The following is a 19,374-nucleotide window of genomic DNA, read 5'->3' on the forward strand; positions in this document are numbered from 1 at the left end:
TTCTCATATTTTGAAAACATGTTTGACTAATCAAAGCCGTTGAAGATCAAAGAGAAACACCGATTTTAGAGGACCATTCTAAAATTTCTCAAGACACTTCGCAAGTCTATTAGTGTATTGCCGTGCTACCAATTTTTCCTTAAACGGTTGGAATAGCATATAACACCTATCACACTAAGGAAAGTTGTCGGCTCCAATAAAATAGATACTTGATAAACTGTGAATGGATCTATTGCCTATGAATGAGAAATCCAGTTTTCAGAGCAAATTAACTTATAATCTTCAGATGAAAATTTTGGCAAAAACACAGAATTATAAAACGAACAATAACTTATAAGCTTAATGATTTCAGAATTATTACGAACTAAAAAATACTTATCTAGCTTGCAGTTGAAACACAGTGGCTATTGGCTTTACTACACTAATAGCGAATTTTGCACAAAAATTTATATAAACTTCAATCTAAAACATTAATAAATTCATTTAAACAGACAATAACTCAGAGCACAAAATTATACAAGCAACAGCCAGCCATTAGTTTCAGAAGAAGGTCAGACAGGAAAAGCAAAGTTGAAAGTCACCAAACCAACGCCCTCTTCAATATCGATCTTTACAGACACGTCAACACAAAATTATAACTTATAAATTTAGAATTCACATTCTACATCTGTTCTCAATAAAACTTTAATTTGAAAATGTTATTTTAAATTTTTATACATATATTCTATTCAAATAAACGATTTATTTAGTAATTTGTTAACCCTACCTCGGTGACATTATGGAACAATGCAACAAACATTTACGATAATAAATTCTCCGTCAAAAAATTTGTCTGTCTATTGATAACTCTGACATTTACTATAAAGTTCCAAAGATCTCGAATTGAAGATTCGATTCCAATGTGAGAAGAAAAATGTAATATTACAAATACCCCCCTCTTGACATAAAAAAAATTTTACTGTTTGAAAATTCAAAGAAAAAAAATTTACATTGACCCTAATGAAAATTGTTGAAATTTAAATTCGAGAACAGTAACAATTTTTTCTAGAAAAACATTACATGTCATCCAAAAATATTGAAAATTATTATAAAAATTCATCAATAGCGTTTGTTATATGTTTCCAAACAATATCTCAAAATATAGAATATCAATATTACTTTTGATTTAGCTTTATAATTTAAAGAAAAATATCTCAACAGAAAGTTTAATATGTAAAGAATAGTTTTTTTTGAAATTGCACATAAATTTAATAGATAGAAAAATTTAATTTTTATTGCATAAAAAAAATTTTAGTATGTTGAATAAAAAATTTATTATTATTATTATTTTTTTTTTTTTTTTTTTTTTAAATGAATTGATGAATTGTTACATTTAATTTTCACATAAAATTTCAATAAATCGAAAAATGTTCATTTCTTTCACTACTGATGCGGTTGATTTTATTGATGCACATTTTGGAAAACAGTCCGTTAAGGCACTCAGTATGATTTTCAGTTAAGTGTGACTCCAATGTGATGACGTTAAGTGTTGGGCTGATCTGGATGCAGGTAGTGTTGGGCTGATACTTGTAGTCGACTGCTGCATACCAAACTCGATACAGGTGACATCTCAGTTAGCATTGCTTCATGTTTGTAGTAGACGGCTGCATTCCAAATTCAATACAGTCACATAAATTTTGTATCATATTTGTAATTATACAATGTACATTTCAGGCTTGAAATGACAATGTAATTCATTTTTTTTTTGGAAAAGAGATAGACGCTGCATACAGGATTAATTTAGGTGAGGATTAATTTAGGTAAGGTTTGGTTTTGTTTTATATTTTCAGCTTTCAAGGTTTAGAGTTCTGCATACAGGAATAATTTAGGAGAGGATTTTTTGAATCAATTCTTTCATGATACTGTGACTGTTCTTCTGAATTCAAAGTTGTGAATGTGAACATGGATGGCAATTACCTCCAGGTAATGCAGTAGTGTTGAAGTTTGAGATACAGAGTCAGCAATAAGCGTTGGCATTGCTATTGGCGTATTCTTTGGTGTCGGCTTTGGCATTGGCGTTGATATTGGCATTGGCGTTGGCGTAGCTATTGACATCAGCACAGGCATCGGCGTTGATTTTGGTGTTGGCATCAGCATTGGCGCAGGCATTGGCGTAGCTATTGGCATTGATTTTTGTTGTTGGCATTGGCGCAGATTTTGGCATTGGCGTAGCTATTGGCATTGGCGCAGGCATTGGCATTGATTTTTGTTGTTGGCATCAGCATTGGCGCAGATATTGGCGTAGCTATTGGCATTGATTTTTGTTGTTGGCATTGGCACAGATTTTGGCATTGGCGTAGCTATTGGCATTGGCGCAGGCATTGGCATTGATTTTTGTTGTTGGCATCAGCATTGGCGCAGATTTTGGCATCAGCATTGGCGCAGATATTGGCTTCGGCGCAGGCATCGGCGTAGATTTTGGCGTAGTTATTGGTGTTGATATTGGTGTTGACATTGACGTAGTTATTGGTGTAGGCCGCAGCGTAGATTTAGGCGTAGATATTGGCGTAGTTATGTCACACTAGTTTGAAAATCACCCAAATGTTCTTAACACTCTTCATGGCGTTCACTTGTTACTGATTTCGAGATTCACATGATAACTATTTCAATGTTAATGTCTGTGCTGTACCTGTTATCTTAAAATACTTATAAACTAAAAAGAAAAACTTGATTAGGCTATCAATACAATCTAATACACATAAAAATTATTTTAAATATATATGAAATTGAAATTTGTTAACATCTTATTATACAGTCAGCAATACATAAATTGTGAAATATGGACATATCAATGATAAATTTAAAAAAAAAAATCATTCATTTATTCACTGTTCAAATATCAACATTTTAATCCATTCTTCAAAATAGAAATATAATTTCATAACACCCTGTATCATTATCAAAATTGTAAAAAACAAACATCATAACAACACAACAAAATTTAATTTCAATACATATTTCAATAATTTCAGACATTTGGTCTTCTATTCAATCATTTCATAATATATTTGCATTTCATTATTATTAATATAACATTTCATTTATAGCATGTTCATTTCACATTTATGATTTATCATTCAGGGTTTCAAAATTATTTAGTTTTAATTTGTTCAAAAATTGTATAAAAAGCAAATTATTTAATATTGTTAATCATCGTTTGTTGGATACTATAGTTTATTTCGACTTTTCAATGTTCTAAACACAAACTACATTTCATGACAAAACTTTACTATCAAACATTAAACAAGAAACCATTCAAAACATCAATAATATTTTGCTTCAAAGGCAAACAATATTCATAATTAATCATCATTTTGCATCTATGGCAATCAACATTATTAATCATTAATTTTTGCATCTATGGCAATCAACATAAGTAATCAACACAAAAAATATTATCTCATTACTGCCTCTCTAAGTCATAACCTCTGTTATTCCTTCTTTAGGCAATAATGGGTTTCCATCTCAAAAAAAAAACAATCACATACCAGCAAAATTCTAATCAACAAACCCCACTAAAAATTCTACATACACTCCAGCATCCATTTCAAACGATAATCAATCATATCAAAATTTATAGAACAAACAGTTTTAAAATTTGAAAAAAAAAATCAATTACAAAACACTTATTTCAATTAATAATATAACAAAACGTTTTAAATTGAACCAAATATTTTTTTAAAATAATTTAAAATTTAAAGACTGTATAATAAGTATAAACATTTCAAGATTATAATACAAAGATGATCAAGATGAAATACTGGGTAAATAAGTTCCCTAAAACAATACAAAGAAGAGAAAAAGAAAACTGGGTAAATAAATTCCCTAAAACAATACACACAAAATTGATACACTTCACATAAGTGATACATGATGAAAAAATATGTCACAAGCACACAATTCTTTACACTACAATGGATAGATTTTAGAAAAGTTAAGTTTTATCAACAATTTAAAGATTAGGAAAATAAGCTACTATTTCAACTTCTAATATTATTTCAGAAAAAATACAAATTTAAATGACTATGGACAAGATTGGTTAAGATATGCATCATAGAAGAAACTTACTGAATATTACACAAAGACAGGAAAGAATTGAAATTTGAAAAGATCAAGGGCCAAGAAAATAGGCTACAGGAAAGAAAAAAGATACAATTATGGACTCTTACCATACGTAGTATTTACGGTCATTGCTATTCTGAATCCCGGCATGACACAGGATTCCTAATCATTGTGTGTTGGGGAATACCCTTTCATCATGTGATTCATAGTCATCATCTTGTAAATAATCAACTTGAAACAACCTTTGAATACTAGCACATCAATGGAAACTTTGTGTTTTGTTTTCTTCAATAGTATGATTTTATTCATGGTTTCATTTGTTTCAACCAAGCAGTTTTGCCTACAAAAGTTCGTCATGTTCACTTGAGAATGCATAGCATACATCTTTTCAATTCTCAGTTGAAAGTTGAACTCATCAACTTGACTCAAAGCAACATTCATTTTGTTCACATTGTTCCTAACCTCCACAGAAACCTGTCTCATGTAATCATTCATTTTGTTTACAATCTTCCTAACTTTTGATGTAGTAATCTGATCCATAGAAACATTTGATTTGTTTACTGTTTTCCTAACCTTCAATGTAGCAATAGTACTTTCTTGATAGTTGACTTTCAATGAAGACAACTCCCTACCTACTTCTTTACTCAATTCTATACTTTCACTATGGTTGACTTTTTCAACAACAGTAACTAGGCCTACATTGTCAGAAACTTGAATGAGTTGATCCTGTATCTTAACACTACTATTATCATGCTTCAAATTGTTTTCATTTTCATGGTTATCACTCAATTTTTCATGTGCATCTTTCAATAGAAGGTTTATACTAACCTGCTCTAGTCTAATGCTAGTACATTCTTGCTTCATATCATCAAACCTAGCATTTTGATTTTTAAACATTTGGTCTAACTTAGCATTTTGCTTATCAAATTTAGCATTTAACTCATCAAATCTAGCATCTAGCTTATCAAACCTTTGTGTTAAGAATGCTATAAGATTCAGATCATTTTTAATGTTGCCATTTTGTAATATGCACTGATTCATTAAAACTTGATCTCTCTTGAACCGATCTCCCACTCAGCAACAAACCATTCATAACCTATCAAGATATCTATCTACTAATAATTTCTATAACCAGGGATTTCATGGTGTACCATTTGGGACATATTTATTTTGTAATTCGGTCCCACCACAGGGGTAACATTTGGAACAAATGTGGTGATTCAGTCCCACACCAGGGCGTACCATTTGCCGTGCTACCAATTTTTCCTTAAACGGTTGGAATAGCATATAACACCTATCACACTAAGGAAAGTTGTCGGCTCCAATAAAATAGATACTTGATAAACTGTGAATGGATCTATTGCCTATGAATGAGAAATCCAGTTTTCAGAGCAAATTAACTTATAATCTTCAGATGAAAATTTTGGCAAAAACACAGAATTATAAAACGAACAATAACTTATAAGCTTAATGATTTCAGAATTATTACGAACTAAAAAATACTTATCTAGCTTGCAGTTGAAACACAGTGGCTATTGGCTTTACTACACTAATAGCGAATTTTGCACAAAAATTTATATAAACTTCAATCTAAAACATTAATAAATTCATTTAAACAGACAATAACTCAGAGCACAAAATTATACAAGCAACAGCCAGCCATTAGTTTCAGAAGAAGGTCAGACAGGAAAAGCAAAGTTGAAAGTCACCAAACCAACGCCCTCTTCAATATCGATCTTTACAGACACGTCAACACAAAATTATAACTTATAAATTTAGAATTCACATTCTACATCTGTTCTCAATAAAACTTTAATTTGAAAATGTTATTTTAAATTTTTATACATATATTCTATTCAAATAAACGATTTATTTAGTAATTTGTTAACCCTACCTCGGTGACATTATGGAACAATGCAACAAACATTTACGATAATAAATTCTCCGTCAAAAAATTTGTCTGTCTATTGATAACTCTGACATTTACTATAAAGTTCCAAAGATCTCGAATTGAAGATTCGATTCCAATGTGAGAAGAAAAATGTAATATTACAGTATGATAATATTCAAAGAAGATAGTTGTTAATGAAATATTATAGTTAATAATTTATTCATTTCTTATCTTATTATATTTGATTTTCACAATAGAGAAACTCTTTCAAAACACAAAAACATAGTCAGTCCATTGATTAGAATTACTAAAAATTAAATGTAATTAAATTAAACAAAATTTTAAGATAGAATAAAATAGAGAAGATAATCTATCTATACAAGAGATATACAGTCTCTGTTGAAGAGTATTGCTCATTCCACTTTGAATAATAATATACACTCCTTATTCTATTGTCAGAGTTTTTATAGACTATACCTATTATTATTTTCAATCTTCGAATTTCAACTATGAGATACAAGATTTTTCACAATATTAGTATCATAACACTACATTATCAAAGTGAGTAGACAACAATCATTGGATTAGTTCAACGCTGATTCCATTGGAGCTTTCAAAGGTTCAAATAGATTGAATTGCACGATACTTGGATGAAATAAATTGATATGAATGAAATAATTGATGTTTAATTCCATACAGTTTTCAGAACTCACGTTAATAAAATCGATTTCAGTGTAAATCAATTTCAGGTTGCCACGTTCTTCAAATCTATAGTTGTTGTGAGATTCACTTTAAACTGTCAGAATATTCCTTCTAATAAATAAATGCTTCCCATTCAGCCAGTGCTGACAGTTTGAAGTTAGTCCCACCACAAACGTTTCATTTTAGTGAATTGTCATCGAAAAATTACCATTTTCACGCCAACAGGTCGTATCCATTACCAGAGTGTACCATATACCATTTACAAATTATATTAGCTAATCGATGCTAAATCATCAGCCAAAACAAAACATTGTTTAGGCTAGCTACCTTGGAACTGTTCATTGATTGAGAAGCTGTGATTTTTTAGTAATTGGATTTAAATGAATTACAAAATATGCACTCCTACTATATTTATCATTTGAATACTCGATGGGACTATAGTGCTGAGATTTACATCAAACTTTTAGCATAAGGTAGTTGAAATGAAAGAAGCATTGATTTAATTTATAAGAAACGCTGATGATTTGAAGTAAATCTCAATGTTCCTCAATCTTCCACTCGAAAAACACTCTAATATCCAGTTTCCAAATTTCTATTTTTATTTATTATAGCAGAAGAAATAGTACATCATATTATTTATTCTTTATCGATTGATACAATAAGTACATCATCAAAAACGATAGGGGGAGAAAAAATAAGGTAACCTTGTGCTATTCCTCTCCCAAATTTAGATAAGGTTACACACATAGTCAAAATAGGTTAAGTCTTGTAGTTGTTCACTTCACAAAATTGTCAGTTCTCAATTATTTTCACAAAGTACATTTTTAAATTTAGATGCTTCAAAACCAAATATAGACCTACATGACCACCATACCGATATAATTGATATTATAATAATCCAGAGATTGTCAGTTTGGTGTAAGGATAAGCATTCCTGACCGGCAATTAGGAGGTACTGGGTTCGATTCCCGGGCTGACAAATAATTTTTGAATAGTAGCGCTCATCGAATTTCCATCTAGCTGTTTACCCTGTTGTCAATATTTGCAGTAGCAAAAGTCTTCGGGGTGAATTACAGCATTTAATTTGGATTTTCGTTTAATAATAATAATTAATTAATATTATTTAAAAGAGCATTTATTTTCATTCATACCGTTATTTTTCAAGGGTTTTATTTTTTCTTGACTTGTAGGCTAAACAGAAAGCAAACCAAACCTAGTGGACCCACATTATTCAAAATAGATTGCATTTTGACACAGAAACAACTATAAAATGATTATGAAATCGATTTTAGTCATCCGCCAATCTAAATTCTGTAGTGAGGTTCATTTCAAGCTGTCATCATTGGTTAAATGGGAAACATGGATGTTATTTATAAGAAATGCTGACAGTTCATATCGAATCTCATAGCAGTGAGTGCAAGGTAATATTCACTTCCTACATGTGGCCTTGAGTGATACAGCACAGGCTAGGCTTCGTCCCACTGTTGTCTAATCTTGTAGGCAACAATAACAGCTGGTGAGCCGTTAGGCTAAAAAAGGCTGCGAAAGGTATTAGAATATTATGAAATTTATGTCAAATTACAATCAAAAATTTAACGCAGTTTAAGATTGAAAAATGAATTATTATAATTGATGGGTTTCAAGCTTATGTGGTGGGCAATGTTGAAGTAGGCAGGTCCCTACAGTAATGATGAAGTTTATTTTTAACTTGAATTCGAGACAAACTTCATCTTTCAAAAATAGCTTGAATGAGAAGAATATCAGCTACCCTATTTTTGCAAACTTTCAAAGCAAGTTAACTTATTCTCAAGACTGGCTTCTTGCTGTCAACTACCGCTGTTTATTTTTGCAAGTTCAACTTCAAAATTCAAATAGGCTACTTGCTGCCGATGTATGTCAGCTCATCTTAGTTACTTCTGGTCCATATTATTTTTCAAGTGCACCGTACTGTATCCATATATTTAACCGATGACTATATTTTCGAAATTTTAATTTAATTCATCAACCATTTTCAATTCTCTAAATTTAAGAATAGTCTTCTTCTCTTGTAGCCTATTATAATTATTTTGTCTTTTTTCTTTAGGGCTACTTTTTTATATAAATAAAATAAAAAACTGAGTATCCATTCGCCACAATTATAATTATTATTTATTTTGTGACGAAATGATTTAAAAAGGGTACTCAGATTTATATTTTTATTAATATAATTATTTTATTTATTCAGCTAAGAAGACATAGGTACTTTGGGATAGCCAGTATTAGATAAAAAATCACCAATTTTTATCGACTGAGCATTAGTATATGAGCGAAATGGGAAAACCATGAATGGAACAATGATATAAATTTACGGGACACTTTTCAGAGGAATATTTCATTTCATTTCAAATATAAACCTCAGTCATTCTTAATATAAATATAATATAAACCACAGTCCCATTTATTAACTGTATGTGCTAGAGTGCTACAGTTACTTTTTAAGATATAGTGGGATTCTCTCAAAGCTGTCACCAATCTCCATTAATAGCATTAATGCTTCCCGTCAAAACAATGCTGACAGTATGATATGAGTCTCACTACAGCAGGATACCGTGAATGAACTAACAGTTATTCAAAAGCAAGCTTTACACAAATAGAAAGTCTACATTTTCTTCATGCTAGATGGACAGGAGATAAATATTCTAAAGAATGATAATAATTATTACATCTGGGACCTATAGGATAGAAACGACAGTCAAAAGTTCAGAAAGTAAAACAAAGCAAGTTGTTGAGTAATTTTGCATCGGCTCGCGTGATAATTTTCATAATTGGCGCACCAGAGAATGAAAGAAATGGTTGTATTTGCCAAGACAATAAGCTGTTTAAAGAAGTATTATGGAGCATGAGAACTGAATCTTAATCACTCACACAAATATTATAGCATAATGGACGACCTAGTTTAAAAATGTTCAGTGTTATAACTTATCATCATACACAGAGTGATGTGAAGACAGATAATACAAAATGACAATAAATTATCTCCTACAATATAATAAGTAAGGCCTACGCATATGCCTGCTATTTTATAAATATCAGAAAACGTTTATGTAGGCTATATTGTAGATTTACAATATGAGGAAAGAATGCTGAACATGCAAAAATACCAGTAAAATGTAAATCTTATAATTCATAATTATATTTTTTAATTGAAAATATTGCATTTATGATATTAACATATTTTTTTCAATACCGGTACCTGTAATTGATAGTTCAAGTTTCAAGTACCTAGGCTACCGGTACCTTAATCAAGCCAACATTATACGATAACGTGCTTAACAAAAAGTAGAAAATATTAGAAATATTCTAGAACATTAAAAGAATAAGAGAAAAATATTCCTTTACATACAGACATGAGTTTGACTCCAAAATAAAATAATTTTCTCTGCTATTATTACATGCAGTACTGTAGTATAAATCCAGAGACTTCAACGGCCATAGAAAAGAAGCACCAAGTCAATCAAGAATTGAACTATTCCTTATTTTCTGTCTCTTAGTGATGATGCCCACACATGCTCCAGGCTTGTGCGAGCTGGGTGATAGGAAAATTGTTGATATAAATAAATGTAACTGGGTGCAGTTCCTCAGTGAAATCTTATAAATCACAAGGGAAAAGAGCTTCTTCACAATTTTGTCAAAATAGCCCCAATATTTTTCATCATTTTCAGAAAGAGAGTGATGACACAATGTATAAAAAAAATGCAACTGATATAAGTTAACATAATTGGACACGTGGGTGCTGTATGTGTATCATATAACAGAGATAAACAAATGTTTACTCATAAATGGAATACTGAAATCATCTCATTCAACTTTAAATTCTAGCTTTCAAACAAAAAATGAATGAGTACACTATATGCAATAATCAGAGTCTGGAATCTTGCAATTTGTCCTTTGTAGGAAGTATCAGCTATCAGCAAGAAGCCTTGCGTTCATCCGATTTGGAAATTCAAGGTTGCAAAGTTGCAATGACTACCTACCTATTTCAAAAAGAATCATGCCAGTAGAGTAGAACAATATTCAGTAATCCATAATATATTAGGTACTTGACAACTCAATTAGTTCTTACAAAGTGGCATATTATTCATTTACATTAAAAAATAATATGTGAGAATTGCAGCAATGTTTTTTACGCATTTAAATAAATCTATTTGAAGTTTGCGAATATGGTTCTATATTTTAAGACATTTTTCCAAGAGTTAACTTACCAAAAACACCGCTTATAGTTGAATCAAACGTTAAAATCCATGGCTGTAGTTGAATTAAACTTTTCGTTAGTTCGTAGGCGTTCAACTAAAACTCGAAAACAGCCGCGATTTTATTTGATATGAGTTAGCACCTGAAGCATGCTCCGCGAACCAAGATAGCAAACTGAAGTGCCAGGAGATAGAAGATAGAACCTGTAGCACAAGATTCTTGCGCCCTTCCATTCTCTCTCACTGAGAATATTCGGAGAATTCCAGATTGGTGCTTTTACGCCATCTGTGTTCTAAAAGACGTACTAGAGGAAGAAATTCCAGAGCGGATAGACTATTACCACAGAATACAATTAAAGAAGTTTTCTCTGCTATTACAGTGAAGTGCCCTATTCTGTTTCCATTTCATGGAGCTCCAGGGACTTGAAGTACAATAGTGAAGAAGAATCATAAGTTATTATTAGCATACATTTAATATTATATTGCTCCAATGTGCTAATATAGAGAACTTGACTTCTTGTTATATTAAAACTGTGTGTAATCCTACAAATATAACTTAAAAGACAATACGGCACATGTATTACCGTATTCTATTTTATTCGAACACTATTCAAATTTTCTGAAATATTATTTTAATGGATTCGAATCGCTAGGACACGGTTACCGTCCAAAAAATTCATCAATAGGTAAGCCTTGGTTCCAAGTCTTATTTAAAAACGGTGAAGTGAGATCATCCGTACCACGGATGAAGGAACCCTTTTATATGAGAATATGTTTTTACTCAGTGTCCGTACATTCGTCAAATTTGTTTATTGGTTCTTATGGTGTTTATTTTGTTGAATGACGTTTTTTATCCAAGGTTGATTTCCTAAAACGTACACCAACAGTAAAATGCTTCCCATTGAATTTCTGCTTTGCTTGGTAGAAAAATAATACCATTCGATCTTAAAGGGGTGTTCAGAAAGCAGAATGAAAATGTGTGACATCCCATTGAGAACGATTTTTTTTCTACCAAGCAGAGGAGGAATTCATTGGAACAAATTGCCCCGAAAGAGTCGGGGGGCATTAGTTCTTATTGCGCTCATTAAACTAGAAAGGATCACCAGGTTCTGGCGACCACCAATCAGATTTTGCTGTCTCATTCGAGTCGCCAGCCCATCAGCCTTTCTAGAGTTCGAGCTAGCTTTATACTAACATAGAGAAAAAATAGCGTTTATGTCGCAACTTTTACTGTTATCTCATACAATATGAGAGGCTACCAACGTCACACAGCTTCACAGGAAAGAACTACGTGGACTATCGGCTTGACATAACAGTAAAAGTTGAGACATAAACGCCTCTTACCGTGGGTTATCTACCTATGCTATTGTTTCTCTAAGCAACCATATTTGATCTCTAGCAAGACTGGTGGTTGAATGTATAGGAGCCTTAGGGCCAGACCATATTAACAGTTTTTTCAGGCGTTTTCAGAATCGGTAGGGCTGGTATAACTCTCCAATTTACTGATTGGGTTGTCGCCTGAAAAAACGTTTAGCATGGTCTGGCCCTTAAGATATTCAACTCTCATGTTGTCTAATACTAGTATATGTTGCCTAGTCATCAAGTTCTAGAATCGGGCTTATAGGTTGCTGGGCAACCAAGTCGAATTGAGCTGGTTTTCCCAAAGACGGTTCTGGATTGGGTGCTTACAATTCCAAGTTAGCAAATAATAGTTGAGCCTTGCGCACACTGGTACGGAACTTGGGACAACAACAGGATCTACACTATTTTTACGCCATGATATGTTTTAAATTAAATAACCTCATTCTTTTTTCAAAACTTATTCAAAATTTGTGAGAAAGACCTGATGTCTTCTCCCAATCATATTATTGTATAATATAATGATTCTGATTGTCAATAAATTCAATGCAATACACAATACATTGTCCCGCTTCCATCGTTGTCCCGAGTCCCGCAAGGCTTCTAGCTTATTAAAACAGCAGTGAATACCTCTAATATCACTTTGAATAGCTTAGTTATGAGGTGACACAAATGAAACACCGATTTAAAACCGCATCTTTATTTGGATGTGATAGTAAACAAAAGTGATACTGCAACAGGAGTCACAGCAAACAAAAGTGACAGTCTACTTCAGCTTCTTCTTGGGCCTGATGTTGTTTGTGTGGCCACACTTCTTCTTGCGGCAGTTGGTGGCACGCGGGTGCAGACGCGCGTAGCACTTGCGGCAGATCATCTTGTCGCAGTTGTACTTCATCGCCAGGATGCGCAGGGTGGGCTCGATCACACCACCACGGAGCAACATCGACGCGTGGATGGTCGAGTCTGGAGACAGAGATGAATACACATTCATTAGTCCACTACATCAATCAATAGTAATTCAGAAAGTTATGTTCTATTCATTGACAAGAAAACCATCACTATATAGTGAGATATAATTGAGAATTGAGTCACTATAATTGAGACTTGGAAGTGTCGCAAAATTGTGCGAAGTTCTAATTTTTCATGAAAGTTCATAAATGACTGGATATATTCAAATTGACAACTTTGCATCGACTGTCTTTTCGAATTTGATAAATCCTATTGGTGAACTAGGTCTATAATAGACAAACGCAACCTTGAAAAAAATCCTTAATTACATACAAAACGCATGAAAAATAGAAAAAGTCTGTTAAGCTCTCTTTTCATGCGTTTTGTATGTAATTATGATTACTTTTTCAAAGGTTACGTTTGTCTATTACAGACTTATTTTACATCTTTCTCTTCAAAATTAAATTTTCTACAAGTTCTGTAAAAAAATATTTTTGTTTATTGTTCATTCAACATAGTAAATCTGCTTCAAACCTTAAAGAAACATGTTTTTCGCCACACTTGGATGTAATGAGCTGGTTTACGTGCGTCATATGGAGGCCGAAAGTGATTGTTTTCCGACCAGGCCGGTAAAACTTTACGGCCCTAGGGCTGTAAAATGACCTTGAATAACAGCTGATCGTGTCCGATCTCACAAAAATCATAGAGAGATAATCTCATAACGACTGTAATAATCTATATAATTATGTATCGTGAATCGCGGTATTATGTCTATAATATATTTTATAAATTACTGTTTCATAATTTAATATTTGTTATTGTGTTTTTGATATCAAACAATAGAATACGATGATATCTCCATAGCCTCAACAATATACTTAATGTTGGCTGCATTGTCCATTGTCAGAAAGGTACGTATCGCAAGTATTTAAAAGTGAAGAATCGAATTTGAAATCAAAGTACAATAATTGTATCAATATTTAAAAGTGAGATAGAGTAATAATTGTTTCTTTTTTATTGTCGAATTCCACTTCTTAATGCAATACAATCAACAATAATACGGTAATAAGAAAATACAGCAGAGATCTGAAGTTTAAGGTAAGCCTACTGGTAAAACTCAGCCTTGGCTGAAAAATTCCTAGTAATTTTTCTGTAATTCATTATTAAAACTTTTAGATAATTTTTATTCAATATTAAACCATATAGAGAAAACATTAGGCCCACTCAAGATTGAATCTTCGAATGTTTTCTCTATGATTTAACTATTTTCAGAGCAATATTTTGTTGTGGAAATGCCGGCAAACCGGCTAAGTGTTTCAGTCAGGCCCCCTCGTTCAACAATACGAAATGGCCGAGAGCGTAAAGGCGTAATACATCAAACCTCAAAGCTCAGTGAATAACAAACATGATCTCGGTCAATGACATTTTTTTTTGTCGATGAATTTCGACTTTTATTAGCTATTTTTTATATTAGTTACCGTAATTTAAATTTCAATAAATTTTTTTGATATATTTCGAGACAAAACTGTGAAATATGCAATTATATTTAATTTTTCACATTATTTCAAAATAGTAATAAAAATTCTATTCATCCATCTATCCATGAGATATTGCACCAGGCGCAAAGCGCGAGCTATAAAAATTCAAACAATTATTCGAAATATTAATAGTATAAAAATATGGTCACTATTGTAAATTATTAATTAGTAATATTGAAATTAATTGACAGTAAAAGTTGTCATAACCAAGATTCAAACTATCAAAATAGGCTGTTTGAATTTTATTTATTTTTCAATTTCTTATATAGGCTATTGGGAAGTTTTTTTTTTGGTGTGGCGAAAAATAGCGTTCGCAACACGGGCAAAAATGTTTTTCCGGCTCTCGAACGCTTCAAGTTCTCGACTTCGTCTCGAACTTGAAAACCGCGATCTCGATCCGGAAAACGTACATTTTCGACCCTAGGTGCGAAATATACTATTACAGGACCAAGTTTGCCATATTTCGTCACATATCTTCAAAAATTGCTGTAGCTAGCCTACAGGTCTGGGAACAATTTCATTCAATTTTTCAGTTCATTTTACATGAAGTACGCTAAATTGTACATTTCAAGAGCCAACAAATACCCATAGGGCTTCGTTTCAGCAGGGGAACTGAAATTTAGACGAAATCTTTCACCCTGTATAACTTGGTAACTAAGCATTTTCGGACCTATGTCAATAGGAAGGTTTTTCTTCTTTTGATGTGAGCACCTTTTTTCAGAACATTCTGTATATCAGTATCAGTAAACGTGTCCGGTGCGATAAAAATATTATTCGCATAAATCCGCTCAGCCGGACTGAGTGAGAATAGTCCCATTAGAAATCATACGAATTATACTTTCAATGTACCAGTTACTGACTCTGATACTGATATCGTAAGAATCTGCATCAAGTCGGCGCTAAGATAATTATCCTTTACATTAGCAATATAAAAATGCGATTTTGAGCCACATATGTATCTGTAATATATTCTATATCTCTACTACTGAGATTCAGTTCCTTTCGACATTCTTTATAAATAACATACTTTTTCCTACAGTTACGTTGAAAAGTGGCCATTGCTGCACTGATTACAGAACGCAAAGAATCACTTTTCCGCTCTAGTGCGGGAAAAATTTTTCTGCACTCCAGATTTGCAACATGGCAACGCAAAATACTTAGTAGGTTATATGGAGCAACAGTGCAGCAAAATCAAAATGAAGTTGGTAACAGTGACTGCTGTGGCTGCTATAGTGAGCAGAGGTGCAACGAAGCACAACGCGCTAATTATTATTCATTATATATTATAACCAAGGACAACGAGGACTTTAGGATTTTAGGATTAAGGTTTTTATCAATAATAAAATTACACAGAAAAACATTTGATGGATTTCAGGCAATTTTACCCATAATTACCCACTTTTCATATTCAATGGTAACTGTAGGAAAAACTTAATGTGAAATACGTGCGCAAAGTTCCTCTGCTGCACTCAAGAAACCATTCCGCCCTCGCCTACGGCTCGGGCGTAAACGTTTCTTTCGGTGCAGCAAACTGTCACTTTGCGCACTAGTTGCACAAATAACTATTTCAATTCAAACTGTGAGCATTGATTGAATGGAAAAAAATAATGTTATAGGTACATTGAGATGGTAGAGTCTGATGATAATATCACCAGACTCCTTATGAATAAGATCAATGCTTTCTATTGAAGCTATGCTGATAGTTGCAAATTAAAAGTAAAATTTTATTGACTGTACCGAGCACCATAACCAATATTTCAAAAAGAAATACTGATAAGTGAATACTGTTCGGACTTTGATTTGCCAATGTTTTGGAGATAGGAGATCTTATAATGATGTTCCTATTAACGAGCATTGGCTTCAAATACGATCAACTGAAACTGCAACTATAGTGAGATTCACTTCAAACTGTCAGCATTTCTTACATCAAAGCTTCCCATTTTTTAACAAATTTTGCTGACAGTTCATGTAAATCACGCAATAGATTAATGAATTTTATGGAAAAATGAAAATTCAAAAAATGGTAATTTGAATTACCAGCATTTTTTTGCCTTAAAATATGACACTACAGTAGGCTATTCAGTTCTCAGAAAGCTATAATATTGCTGTAAATGTGCTTTTGTTATTTACACTTTATTCATTAAAAGTTTACATTGAACAAGATAAAAATAAAATAAAACATCATCTTTGAACGTTCATCATAAAACTATCACTAGTTATTTACTTGTAAACGTTCGTTGCTAAAACAGTCACCTTGACAACTGTGCTCACATGATATCCACGTAGGGCTAGCCTACATCACTATCCCTCCCTTAGGGATATTGGTCTCCAATATCCAGATTTCCTTGATAAGTTGGTAGACGATTGTGTGTACAACCTTTGGTTTCATTCTTCATTCAGTTTTCTTAATCCTGTACACAATTATTATCATCTTTACAGTGTAGTACGGGACTTCCCTTGCTCTATCTAATTTTGAGCAAACATTTTTTTCAAATTGTCAAATTCAATTCTTACAAATAACAATTTGGATTCTTCGGATCTCCAATCAAACTTGAAACATGAGATAGCAGCATTTGATCCTCAACCTTGTGGGCTCCATCGCATCCCCACCAACGATTTCTCAAACCTCTAAATTGAACAATACCATAGGGAAACAATAGCATTGTTTTGAATACAGAGAAATCTGAAGCCTTGAAAACCGTGCTCACATGATATCCACGTAGGGCTAGCCTACATCAATATTATTCATGTTTAAAACTAACTAGGGCTGTCATATTCGATTAAAAACAAATTTTATAATAGAAATAAAAAATAAAAATCTCAGTAGCCTTTTCTATTGTTTATTTACGACATTTTTCGGCCATGATGCCATAATCAAGTAAATTGATATTTTTACTTTATAAATATTATGATTAATAATATTAATACATTATTACTTGATAATGGCATCATGGCCGACACATATCGTGAATAAACAATTTAAAAAAATGGCACTTAGATCTTTATTTCTATTCAAGAGTAGCCCTAACGAAAAAGATGGAATTTTTAATATATTCAAGTTTGAAAATACTATACAATAATTACATATTTGTAAGAATTTTAAAATTGTTTTCAAATAATTTTCTAAATATAGCCCACCTAGATTTTACCACACAATTAATTGACATGAATTTATCTTCCATTTAGATATTTATTAAATGCATTGCATTTTCAAATTTTTACGACTATAGATAATGCACAACGATATGGCCCCTGGTTTTCATTTTGTTTTCAATTGTAACCCGGGGCCAACTCCCCGTGCAGAATCTGAATAAATGTTATCTGATAACAAAAACGGTATTACACAATATTCACCTCCAGCAATAATAGGCTATACGGTATTAGGCTACTCACACAACCCACCTTCACCCCTAATTATTATATTGAGTATGATTATTCACGAAATGCTGATTTATTAAAACAAATCAAAGTAGTGGATATTACAAGTTGATTAGTCTCACCATTCTTGATGTTGTAGGCGCCAATGGTCAAGTCATTTTCTAGTGGCTTGCCCTCGAATTCGAGGAACTGTTCTGAAAGCGGGATTCCGCATTTCTCCAAAACGAAGTTCTTCACTTCTGCGACGCTCGTGCTCTCCTCAACGCTGAGCGCGTACGTATCGTCGAGCTTCACAAAGATCTGCATTTTGTGTGTCTAAAACCAGATAAAACTATATGAAATCCAATGTTTCATCATTGAGCATAAATAAAAGCATAAAAAATAGAAATGGTTTGTACCAAGCACTATTATCAATATCTCTAGATAGAAATACTGAATTATGTTGATGCTTGAGCTATGATTTACCAATGTTTTGGAGATAGGAAACCATAATCTGATGTTCCTATTAACGAGCATTGGCTTTATAAAAGAATAACAAAAGCTATCGATCAAAAATCAGAACTCAAACTAATCAACTTAACTTAAGGTGCGTACAGATATAAGCGCGGCGAACATGAGCGATTCACTTTTAATCAGCTGACTATATCTGTATTTTTCCAGAAACGGTAAGATACAGATATAGAAAGCTTGGCATCAGCTATTTAAAAGTGAATTGCTCATGTTTGCGGCGCGTAAATCTGTGCGCACCTTTAGATTCAAAAATGTGTGGGTAGGTCAGTAGATTCACTTTGTTGAAGTATTGGTTGTTGTTATAAAATTTAAAATCAAATCAAAGCAAACTCAACACTTGTTTTATTAAATTTCAGCTTTAGTTTCATACACTGACGGCCGACAGCTAATAAAACGATACACCGCGGCACGTTGGCCTGGCTCAAGGCAAGTTTTCCTAGAACTAATTAATTTTGTAATTTTCATTAGTATTTTTTGTATTGTTAGATAGTACAATGTTTTGTAATAATATTATGTTGTGCGGAATAAATTATTTTTTGAATTGAAAAATTGAATTGAAACTAGAATGGAAGCGCATTAGTTGAGCTGCGACATTTTTTTCAATATTTATTGCAGACACAGGTAGTGTTTTCCTAGCTGCGTTGCGGAAAGGATCGCAGCGGGCGATGAGTTTACTGTTTTCTACATTAAACTGGTTAAGATAGACAGATAGATACAT

General features: G+C 32.5%; 2 protein-coding genes across 2 annotated transcripts in view; both read right to left on the reverse strand.

Moving 5' to 3' along the window:
* Positions 1–11,107, reverse strand: part of LOC111054651 — a 96,292-nt gene extending 85,185 nt beyond the window's left edge. The window contains exon 1 of the mRNA XM_039429028.1: positions 10,936–11,107. The gene's annotated coding sequence lies outside the window, so the exon portion shown is untranslated. The remainder of the gene's footprint in view (positions 1–10,935) is intronic.
* Positions 11,108–12,966: 1,859 nt separating this feature from the next.
* Positions 12,967–18,484, reverse strand: LOC111054644 (ubiquitin-60S ribosomal protein L40). Its single transcript, XM_039429029.1, has 2 exons — positions 18,269–18,484; positions 12,967–13,245 (listed from the first exon to the last, which is right to left on the reverse strand). Exons 1-2 carry the CDS (start codon positions 18,450–18,452, stop codon positions 13,049–13,051), a joined length of 381 nt encoding a protein of 126 aa, XP_039284963.1. The 5' UTR covers positions 18,453–18,484; the 3' UTR covers positions 12,967–13,048.
* Positions 18,485–19,374: the final 890 nt, after the last annotated feature.

This window comes from Nilaparvata lugens, chromosome 5 (assembly GCF_014356525.2).
Source record: "Nilaparvata lugens isolate BPH chromosome 5, ASM1435652v1, whole genome shotgun sequence".
Lineage (NCBI taxonomy): Eukaryota > Metazoa > Arthropoda > Insecta > Hemiptera > Delphacidae > Nilaparvata > Nilaparvata lugens.

Coding starts and splice junctions, on each gene's coding strand:
- LOC111054644 (XM_039429029.1), bottom strand. CDS start 18,452: ATGCAGATCTTTGTGAAGCTCGACGATACGTACGCGCTCAGCGTTGAG. Junction 13,246..18,268: donor CGCCTACAACATCAAGAATG/GTGAGACTAATC, acceptor CTCTGTCTCCAG/ACTCGACCATCCACGCGTCG.